The sequence below is a fragment of the Nyctereutes procyonoides genome, unplaced genomic scaffold (genome assembly GCF_905146905.1).
Source record: "Nyctereutes procyonoides isolate TBG_1078 unplaced genomic scaffold, NYPRO_anot_genome, whole genome shotgun sequence".
NCBI classification, from domain to species: Eukaryota; Metazoa; Chordata; class Mammalia; order Carnivora; family Canidae; genus Nyctereutes; species Nyctereutes procyonoides.
Genome location: NW_026575140.1, coordinates 7,563,263 through 7,574,216, shown reverse-complemented (window position 1 = coordinate 7,574,216; position 10,954 = coordinate 7,563,263). Strand labels below are relative to the sequence as shown.

At 52.0% G+C, this 10,954-nt stretch overlaps 1 protein-coding gene across 7 annotated transcripts in view; it reads right to left on the bottom strand.

Moving 5' to 3' along the window:
• Positions 1-1,181: 1,181 nt before the first annotated feature.
• Positions 1,182-10,954, bottom strand: part of DUS2 (dihydrouridine synthase 2) — a 50,329-nt gene continuing 40,556 nt past the window's right edge. For all 7 annotated transcript variants that reach the window (XM_055306342.1, XM_055306343.1, XM_055306341.1 and 4 more), the window contains 7 exons: positions 10,103-10,189; positions 8,599-8,767; positions 5,962-6,083; positions 4,525-4,674; positions 3,218-3,305; positions 1,986-2,059; positions 1,182-1,759 (listed from right to left, as the gene is read on the bottom strand). In XM_055306342.1, the coding sequence (XP_055162317.1) occupies positions 1,522-1,759; positions 1,986-2,059; positions 3,218-3,305; positions 4,525-4,674; positions 5,962-6,083; positions 8,599-8,767; positions 10,103-10,189 (928 nt within the window). In that variant the 3' untranslated portion in view covers positions 1,182-1,521. The remainder of the gene's footprint in view (positions 1,760-1,985; positions 2,060-3,217; positions 3,306-4,524; positions 4,675-5,961; positions 6,084-8,598; positions 8,768-10,102; positions 10,190-10,954) is intronic.

Below are 10,954 nucleotides of genomic sequence, written 5' to 3'. Positions count from 1 at the left end.
CTGTTCCAGTTGGGGTATGAGGAAAGACAGAGGGAGCATTTTAACTGAAACGGTTTTTTGGTGAGAAAAATCAGAAACTGTGCCTAAAGCTTGATGGCTGAGACTACCAAGTCTCAGCCTGTCTCCTGAGCAGAGCTCCTTCTCTTGGAGCATTAGTCTGGGAAGCTAGGGTAGCCCCAGCATGGAGTGACCCTGTTAGCCACACAGTGTGCCCTATCACAGGCCTATTTATCCTCCAGCCTACCTCATGCAAGCAGAGAGCAGATCTCCCTCTCAGAGGAGGGCCCTCAGGCCCAAAGAGAACTAGAAGTGACTTGCCCAATGTCGGTCAGCAATGGGCTTCGGGAGGCAGCTGGTAGTGTGGTATCCTTATCTGCATACAGAACAAGTGTGCAGGGAGGGGCAACTCCAGGACTGAGAGGCCTCACCTGCCTGAACTTTGACTCAGGCCCACAGGGCCAGGGGCTGCCAAATGGCCGTGAGGCCAGACCCTAGGCCTAAGGGATAATCGGCCTTGCCCTAGAGGGGAATGCCCCTCCCCACAGAACTTGGAAAAGGGGAGGAGAAGTAGTGTGTTTACAGTGGAGGAAGCGGGGGTGGTGCAGGGCAGGGACCTTTGGTCAGAACGCCCCTCCCAGTAAGAGGGGGAGGCCCCAGGAGATGTGGTAGCCGTTTGTTTGCTTCTCACTGCCAAGAGGAAATTAAAGAGAATCTGCCACTTCCTTCCGGCTCAAGGGATAGTGGGGGCTGGTGGCAGGCAGTGGAGTGGGTGGGCAATTGTCAGGGCCCCAAGCTGCTGGCATCAGCAACACACAGGCTCAATGTTACCCATCTGGAGCAGACACTTCATCAGGTCTGAGCTCCAGCCAGCTGGGGGTCAAGCCCAGGAACCACCCCCCCCTCACCTGAGATGGTCCCTTACTGGAGCACCAGATACCCTAATTGTTCCCCAGATTCTATAATACCTCTCATCATGAAAGTCAACTGATAGGCAGTACCTCAGGTTTGCCATCAGTAGAATGGGCTTCTTGGGCCTTCCTGGCTCAGCCCACGTCCCGCGAGCGTTAAAGTGATACCTCATCCCCCACTTCCACCCAGAGGAAGGATGGGTAGGGGTATTTTTAGGAAGCTCCAGCTGTGCATAAAGGGTGGGAGTAAAAAAAAATATGCCAGGCCATGAGTATGTGTGTGAAGATGCCCAGGGCTAGAGCAGCCAGCCATGGGTAAGGGTGGGGGTATCTTTATTGCACTGTAGCAATGTCAGGTTGAGGGGGTGCCACATGAAAAGCTCCCGTTTTCAAAGAAAATACTGAGGCACTGGGAACTTGGCCTTGCTCCTCAAACCCACCAAAGGAGGTATACACCTTAGGCACCCTTTAGCCAGTGCTGCAGGCTGATGGCCCAGGTAAGGACCTCCTAACTCCTGTCAGGAACAGAGAATTGTCCAGTGGCATCTGGTTCATACCCACAGACATCTTATGGCCAGGCTTCTGAAGTGAGTGACCAAGATAGGGACAATGGTCACCAGCCTTCCAGAGGGCTCTCTTCACCACTTCCCAAGGCCACAAAGAGCTTCTTGCACAGCTCCCCAGGCACTGCTTGCTCCTGAGCTCCAGGACCCCCAGGGTCTTGGTCAGGGGCCTCCCGCTTGCGCTTGTGCCAGGAGGGGTTCTCTTCACCCAGCCGACCCTCAGGGAGGCCGCGGCTCCGCAAACAGACGATGGCCGCAGCCTGCTCCGCCAACTTCTTAGACTTGTCCCTGGGCAGACAAGGCATGGGGCAATAAGGCAGGTAGGCAGGCGGGCTGGTTGCAGGACTGGAAGCAGGGAAGGACTGACTTTATACACCCTTGCCAAAGATTCTGACAAAACTGAGGCAAGGGGTCATTGCCCAGGATGCCACTAGCCAGGTATGCCATCCTCCCCAAACCCTCCTCAGCCAGGCCCCTCATCCCAAGCCCCAAACCCACTGATGAGGAAACTCACCACAAGGTGGACTGGTACTTTTGCTCAGCAACAGTCACAACAGAGCAGAAGAGGCGATCCAGGGGGCGCTGAACCTGGTGCAAAGAGAGCAAAGGAAACAGGGATGGCTCCTTGGGGGCAAAAGAAATGAGCTCTGGGGCTCACCTGCAGGGACCACGTGGAAGACAGAAAAAGGGAAGTACTTTCCACATATGATAAATGAAAGCTACCCATATCACATGCTCCTCCTCAGCAGAAGTGCCTGGTGCATCTGCCAAGGAAGAAAGGCAGAGACATAAACAAGCAATGACATTCCAGTGTGTCAGGAGTTCAATCATGTACCTAAGCAAAGGGCCATCAGAGCCCTGAGCTGCATGTGACTATGGATCTGGATCCTACTGACATCTGGATGGGCCAGGTCACCAAAAATGAGAGGGAATTACCAGATGGCAAAGGGGTGAGAGGAGACAAGGATGGGGCAGAAAAGGTACACTTGGCAGAGCAACCAGGTGATAGGGCTGGACAAAGAGCTGAATGGATGAGACATGAAGCAGAAAGGCAAGAAGGGAGCTTTGTGCTCTGTGCTGAGGTGCTAGGACTTGATCCAAAAGGCACTGGGGAGAGGATGAGGACTTGACAAGGAGGCAGAGGTCAGATTCATTCTGGAAAAGTCACTCTGGAAGAGGAGGACACAAGTTCTGAAAGGTGTGAGCTTGGAGATCAGAGATTGAAGGCCAATCTAGAAGAGACAGAGCAGCCTTAATAACACATGGTCATAGAGACCAAAGAAGGTGAAGCAAGACTGTTTTAAAGTTTCCACCAAGGAGCCTCAAGTCTGGGGCCCAATTCTGTGCCCCATTGGCTGAAGCCTGGTCCAAAAACATGCCTGCCTAACTCTTAGGTTTGAGCATCCTTCCTAAGTGAGCCAACTAGTCCTTTCCAGAGCAGTCACTCTTATTTAAGAAACACCACTGGCAGAGACTGGCCCCAGTGGCCCCTTACATAGGTCTCAAGTTCAGTTTATGAAAGTGGCCAGAATTAGACAACGAGCCCACTGTCACAGGGAAGGGACTATCATATCAGCAACTGGTCCGGCCACCAGCAACCACTGCATGCCCCTGGAGGGCAAAGCCAGGCTGCAGTCAAGCAGTCTGGAATTCAGGGTACGAACTATGGGTGTGTTGGGGGTGATGGCACCAACAGTGGGAGCACTATAGAACTGAATGTGGGGCAGGCCACAGCTAGGAACTCACCGTGTCATACACAGGCTGCGCCAACTTCTCCTTCCGGCACCATTCCAGCAGGCACATCTTGGGGGTGATCTGGGGTGAGTATGCTCTCCTGGGGCAAGGAGGGGAAGGAGTAAGGTTCACCTACCATCACCACCAGGCTGTTGTCTTAGAACTCCTGTACTTATTCCCCTGAGCTCCCATTTCTGTCCCACCAGTCGTGTGTGGCCTGGATTCTACCTAATGGGAAGATGGGCTTCAGCATGCTTAGGGAATTGGGATATGAAGTGAACTCCCAACACTCTGAACTCTAGCCTAGAAAACAGCCTTCCACAGCCAGAAATGAAAGTACAGGGGCTCTTTCGTGGCTCAGTTAGTTAAGTGTCTGACTCAATCTCAGTTCATGTCTTGATCTCAGGGTTGGGAGTTCAAGGCCCCCATTGGGCTCCTCACTCACTGTGGCACCTACTTAAAAAAAAAAAAAAAGGAAACAAAGTTCAGTTTGCCTCTCAAGACAAGACAGAAGGGAGTGAGTGGGGGTTGGGAACACGGGTGGCTGCATGATGGTCTCAGATCTAGCTCAGTATCCACCCTTATTTTGTCCCCTGAGTATTAGGATGATGTTTCTGCCTTGAACTCAGTGTACTCTTAATTCATAGTCAGAGTTGGATTGTGACAGGGTGACAGGGTAGAAGGCTCTATAATCCAACTTCCCACCAGAAGCTCTCCCCAGACTGCCCTACAGCTGTGCCCATAGTCCTCTCCTCCCAAGCCCTTGCTAGACAAGACTGGCTCCTGGTATGGGCCTGGGGACCTGGGAAAGGCTCAGATCCCAGATGGCAGAAGACAAGGATAAGGACCTCCCTCAAAGCTGAGTCACATTCTGAAGCAATAATCATCATGGGCTACTTCTGACTAGAGAGGGTACCACAGGGCTGGTATGGGCCAGTGGGTATGGGCAGAGGTTGCATAGCCAGATGAGGGCAAAGGTCCCAATGCCTTGGAGGCACCTAGCTGTTTGGGACCAGGAAAAATGCACAGACTTTCAGGAACAGGAGACAAGCCCTCCCACCCTGAGTTGTGGGATGAGGTGGATCTAAGAAAAGGTGAAGTTTTGTCATCCTGGGACAACATGCACATCCCTGACAGTGCTGCCTGGGCTTTCAGGGACCGTCTTCCTCAAAGTGCCTTCTTGGAGATGCTGAAAAATAAGAATAAGTATCCCAATCAAGAAGACTTGGGGTCCCTAAACTTAGCATTAACCATGTACAGAAGCCAACCATGTACACTGCCAGTTGAGGGCAGTGGCTCTGGCCCAACTGGAGACCTACCGGTCAAACTTGACAGCCATCTTAATGACACCTGAGGTATCTTCAACAGGCTCCCGTGCAGCCTCTGGGGTCCTAGCCAAGAGCTCAGCCCGCCGGGCATTTAGCTCTAGTGTCGTCTCCTCGTAGAAGGCACCAAGGCCAAAGGCCTCACTATGAAAGGACAAGCAGAGCAGAGAAGACCCCTTAGTGGAGCCAGCATCCAGGAAACTACTGCAAGAGTCCAGGGACTCACCAATGAGATATGCCCTCTGCCCTCCCCCCTTCACCCCAACACACACATGCACACGCACGCAAACACCACCAAAACCTAGCCATCAGAAGGTGCCACTACCTACCCCTGGGATCAGCCTGGACTGGCAAAAAGTGAATGTGAGCCTCTGAGGGTGGACACTAGAGAGTAGGCTGAGTGAAAGGTCACCTCTACCACCTAAGCCCAGCCTCTCTTCCAAAGAAGAAAATACAAGCAAGTGTCCCCAGCCAACAGTAAGTGAACTGACCTACACTGAACAAGCACCTGGGTTTTACACAGCCTCATCCTCATGTGGGCCCAAGGGAGGAAGAGACAGAGGCCACGACCACTAAGTGGTTCCCCACTTCCTGCCCTAGCCACAAGCACACAAGCAGTTAGACCTAGCCTAAACTGAGGTACCACCCAGAACTACAGAGTTACATTCTTTCCCTTGAGTTCACAAGACACCCGAGTCAAGCTGGTTAGGCTCTATTGGGTAGGGCCAGCACCAATAGCACAAGCCTGGGGTTAGGGAGAGAGTTCTGGCAACTCCCTGAAGAATACTCATGAGGATGGGTGTGTGGGCTCAAGTGTGGTTTAGGAAAGTTTCTTTGAGGAGGAGGAAACAGCAAGGAGGAAAGAGCATTCAGGCAGAAGACCCAGTATGAGCACAAGAATGGAGCTGGGGATATGGACAAATAGGGAGCCACAGGGACAGGTAGTAGGCCAGGCTGTGAGGGGCCCCAAAGTCAACCACCTGAATTGGAGCTATACCAAATGTAGAGGACCAGTGGGTAGGGTAGCCTTCCAGACTGCATAGTAATGGGTTGTGGGAGCAGGCTCAGGCCAGGGGCTTAATACTACAACCCCAACTCTCCTGACCATTGAATCTTGATGGCCTGATGTGTGACAGATCTGTTACCGTGAAAGTTCTTTGCTCCCCAGGAATTCCCAAGCCCAGCCCCCACATTCCTCCATCCCACTGGCACTCCAGTTCCCAAAATTCTGCTATGAGATAAGTCCAGGGATGGAAAGCTCCAAAGCTTTGTTAAGTATCGTATTCTGGGAGGTGAAACTGTACCACCATCCCACTCCTGTATATCCATTTCCAGAAGCTGTATCCCTGGTCCCTGATAGTCAGCTTAGAGCTCATAGTCAAGTCCGGGCAACGTCTGCAAGGAATGAAGGACAGCCATTGCCCCTCTCACCAAATTTCCTGGGAAGACTGGGCGGCATGGAGCAACCTTCCCTGGGGTGATTCCAACTGTTCTCGCAGCATCTGGCACAAGCAGTACTTGGTGTTGGTGTAGTGGTTTTCATACTGTACAGCCTGAGGGAAGAACCAGCATGAGCCCACTTGCTGCCCAGGCTATGTCCTGATGGCAGAGAAAGGGGCTTTAAGGGGGCATGAGAGGTGTGCTTGCAGCTGAGGTAATATGAGCCCCTGAGAAAAGCCACTTCCATCTTGACCATCTACTTCTCTAGTTAGCAGTACAAAGCTCAAGAGTCATAGCCGAGATCAGGATTAGTAGCACACTTGACTAGACAGCCTGAAGGAAGTCTAGGTGTGTAGGGAGCCCCTCCTGCTGCAGCCACCACAGGCCACTACAGAGGACCTGCTGCCCTTCCAGGGCAGGGAGGGGGAACAAGTCAAATTCTGATGTGGCAGGAGCAGCACCAGGACAGGGGCAAGATTCTTCTATTTCTATACACAGTGAATACCTTCCTTTCCCACATCTTAAATGACCGGTCTCCAATATATGCTTGCATGGGAAAGCACAGCACAATCCACCAGTCATATTCCCATATGACTTGTCACCTCATTGAGCTTCACAAACCTCACAAGCGTGTGGTGCAGCTGTTACCATGACTCCTGACAAATGCAGGCTTAGGGAGGCAGGCTGGCTACACAGGGATACACACTAGAAGCCCGCCTGGCTGGGGCAGACAGAAAAGCAGTGGGTAAAGAGTGCCCTGGCCCGGGATCCCGGGGTGGCTCAGTGGTTTCGCACCTGCCTTTGGCCCAGGGCGCAATCCTGGAGTCCCAGGATCAAGTCCCGCATCGGGCTCCCAGCATGGAGCCTGCTTCTCCCTCTGCCTGTGTCTCTGCCTCTCTCTCTCTCTATGTCTATCATAAATAAATAAAAACAAATCTTTAAAAAAAAAGAGTGCAAGGGATCCCTGGGTGGCGCAGCGGTTTAGCGCCTGCCTTTGGCCCGGGGCGCGATCCTGGAGACGCAGGATCGAATCCCACGTCGGGCTCCCGATGCATGGAGCCTGCTTCTCCATCTGCCTGTGTCTCTGCCTCCCTCTCTGTTTCTCTGTCTCTCTGTGACTATCGTAAATAAATAAAAATTAAAAAAAAAAAAAGAGGGCCCTGGCCCTGTAGAACACCATCCCAGCCCTTGCCGCCTACACTCTTCTAATATCTTCAACTGGGCCTATATCTTCAGTGCCTGGGAAGGTGCCCTGACATGCTGAGGACAAAACAGAGATATGTTGGTAAGCCCCAGCTAGTGGCAAGGCCTTGACTGAGTTTGTCTGGGACAGAAGGCACCTGGCTGGTCCAGAAGCAGCCCTGCCTATACTTGAAAGCCACTCCCTTCCTCCAGGACAACAGCTCTTGAGGAGCTGCCAAAGGATAGACTGAGTAGGAATGATAATATCACCTTTTACCCAGGGAGCAGCACTGAGCGTATCTTCTCTGCTACAGACATACCAGCCAGCTGCAAGAGCTAGCACAGGTGGCCTGGGCTAAAGTAAGCCCTCCTTGTCTCTGGCTGACCCAGAGTACTGGGGAGCCTTGGTGGTCACCAACTTGCCCAACAGGACACCAGGAACCCAGGAGATGAGGGCTGTAGCATCAAGCAGGGGAGGCTCTAGGGCAGAAACCGCCCATTTTTGGACAGAAGCCTCAGGGCTTCCCCACCCCCAGCTTGCACAGTCTTGGGGATACCCACATGCCATGGCAGGCAGCCACAACTGAAGAGGGCATGGGCAGTGTGAGGATCTAAGAAGCTCTTGACTTTCCCAGGAAGGTGTGAGCTCCAGGATTGAAGAAGATGAGGGCTGGACTATCTGCTCAGACCCAATGCACTGAAGAATTAGAAGTCCAATATCTCTGCCTACAGACATGTACAGCTAATCAGAGTCATAGAATTCCAGGATTGTGCCTAATGCACAGGGCAGATGAACTGGTCAGAAAGTTCCTATAGAGGGAAATGCCTTTGGCACTACCATCAAATTCTCAGTGAGAGGAAAAGGCCAGTCCCTAATTAGAGGGTTAAAGTCAGGCTAGTCCCTAAGTCAAGGGTTAAAGGTTTCTGGGAATTAGCAAGAAAAGAGTTTTAGAAGTGATTCTGACTCATGACCAGAGAGAAGTCTCTACAGAGATAATCTGTCCTCAACAACAGTTACAATGGCTCCTCCTGGCTATGGCTGCTCAAGTGCCAACCCATTGGCATGAATGTCTTCCTGACACAGATCCCACTGTCAATGTGCATACATGTATATGTTGGGGGGGGTAATGAGAGAGAAAGAGAAAGATATCACATGTTTGAGCCCTGGTGGCATCCTGAATCCGGGGGTCCTTACTATGACCCTCACACCTAGAAAGCTTTAGAAGGAGGTAATGATAGGGGCACGCCTCCCCTGCACACTCTCTTCACGTTGCAGTCAGGGAAACCCAATGCTACGTTACAAGAACTAAAAAAAAATAAAGAAAAAAGAAAAAAAAGGAGAGGAACAACAGGGCTGCTGGGGGCTGGGGGCTCACCCAAAGCACTTTTTGCAGGAATGTGGCAGACAGTAAGAATGTTTCTTTTGAAAAAAGCGCATAGACGTACATATCGGATGTACTTCTGCATGACTTCCTCCAGGGGTCGCAAACCCTCCTTGAGAAAGATGGATGGGTTCCACATGGCGGCTCGGGCAACCATCACTGAAGAGGCTGCTGTAGCTTGTCGAAAGTCCTCTATGTCCAAATACTTTTGGATGTGGTCATGAGATCCTCCACTGAAAGGCAATAGGGGAGTAAGGGGTGTCCCCACCCTCATACCAGCAGTTTCAGAAAATGACAACTCCCAGAACTGCTACTTATTAATTGTGTGGTTTGGGCCAAATCCTTTAGCTATGAGCACTTTGAGAGCCTGGAGGTCATAATACACACCCCGCTAAGGGGTCAGGAACACCAAATAAAATAACACAGTAAAAAAGCCTGGAACCAGGCCTTGCACTTACCATGTCCCAGATTTTTACTTTCCTTCCTCCTCATCCTAAACAGTGGCTAAAGCCAGCCCAAATCTGAAGACATGGGTCTGTAAGTAGATGCTGGGATCACAGGAAAACCCTTAGCCTGGGGCACCTATATACTGACTAATGGGTAGGTCAAAAACCCCAGACACAGTAGAGATGAAGAAAGGAGGCCCAGTTTGGTTGCAATTTCCCTTCCTGCCACTCTGAGGCCCCAAGGGCCTCCTTGGAAACCGCTCTGTTTGCATCTGTTCCATTAGGAGTTGGATGACAATCTCAATCCAGAGACAGCGTTATAAGTATTATGAGGAAGACCCTCAGGTGGCAGCAGCAGCAATGGAATCCAAGCTCTTGAGTAGCCCTACCCTCTCTAAGCCACTCCTACAACTTCTTGGCCTAGGGACAACCAGGCCTGGCTAACACCCTCGACTTTACTTCCCTCCCTCCTTCCCACCAGTCAGGTATGCCTTTCATCAGGGCTTCGGGACTTTGGAACCTCTCTGTTCCCATCCTGCCATCAGGCTCTGTGCATCCTAAGCTGCAAGGCTACACTGGACTCCCGACTGGTCCACACAGCCAGCTCCCCAATGACAACTGGACACTGTCTTACTACTAAGCCTCTGGGCTAGTCATTGATACCTCACAACTACCCATTTCAGTTCCTGGTCCGATAGCTGCCCAGAATGCTTTGGATTGCAACCTGCCTTATGCCCCCTGAGCCATATCTCTGTACACTCTGGCTTGTGACTACTCACCCTCCACCCTGCACACCTAACTCTGGGTGTGACATCACTTTCCCCTGGGCCTCCTTCAGTGGCCACCTTCTCACTCTCCCTGTTCCCTGAACACTCCTTACCTCAACCCATCCATCAGAATGCCCTGCCTGCTGCACACCAACCCCAGCCACTCACCATAGGCTAGGGGACTCAACAGGTACTTTTCAGCCTCATGCCCAACCTCATTTTTTTGTCCCACCCTTTTTTCCTTTTCCCTTAGGTCATTTTTTAATGCTATCTCAGTCCTTTTTTGTAGGCTACCTCAAGTCTCTCCGAGTGAAGTAGAGCATAAAACAGTAAATGATAAACAAGAGAGGCTTACTTGGCTATGACAGGAATGGAGAGGGTTTCAGCAATGGCTTTAATGGCTTCACAGCTGACAGGGTGCTGAGGTCGTTCCTCCCGCTTCCTTGGAGATAAAAAGATGGGGCCAAGGGCTGAGGCTATGTCACAGTTCGAACATGTTTACCTTTAGCCAAACCCTACTGTCCTCCCTGCTGAAACTCAGCAAAGTCATGTGGCCATGAAGCACAGTGTTCTGGGCTGCAAAGGATGTCTCTCCATGACCTCTGTTTAAAGGGGCAAAAGCAGCATAAGCCCCTGTTGGGAAAGCAAGTCCAGCTCTTGCAGGCCTGCAGGTAAGGCATGGCTGCAGATGGCTGGTGTGGGTGGCCTGGCTCCCAAGGTCACAGTGCCTTTCCCTGGCTTCCCTTCACCTCTGCTAGAGATGAGGGACAGTGCTATAAGCATGCTGCCCCTACTGTCCCGGTCCTGCCCTCCCCACGAGACTGGGAACAGCTGCTGCCCTCAGTCTGGCCACTCCCACACAGCTGCCTATGCTGAGGCCAAGTTGGGCAGCTGATCCTGGGGAGAGGCACCTGGCACAGGGCAGACCCAGCAGCCAGGATGGGCCACAGATCATGGCTGTCACAATGTGCCCTGGGGAGGCAGGACAACAACCCGGGGCCCCTCCTTCCAAGGTCAATTGCAAGAAGTTCTTGTGTATGAGTGAGTCTTAGGGATACAAAATGAGTACTGATCTAAGTCGTGCCCAGGAACGAGCAAAAGAGATGGTCAACAAGACAACCCTTGCACAGGTCTTGCCTGGGCACATCCCTTCTGGTACACTCCTCAACAAAAGGGTCAGGAACCACACTACCTCAAGCCTCCTCCA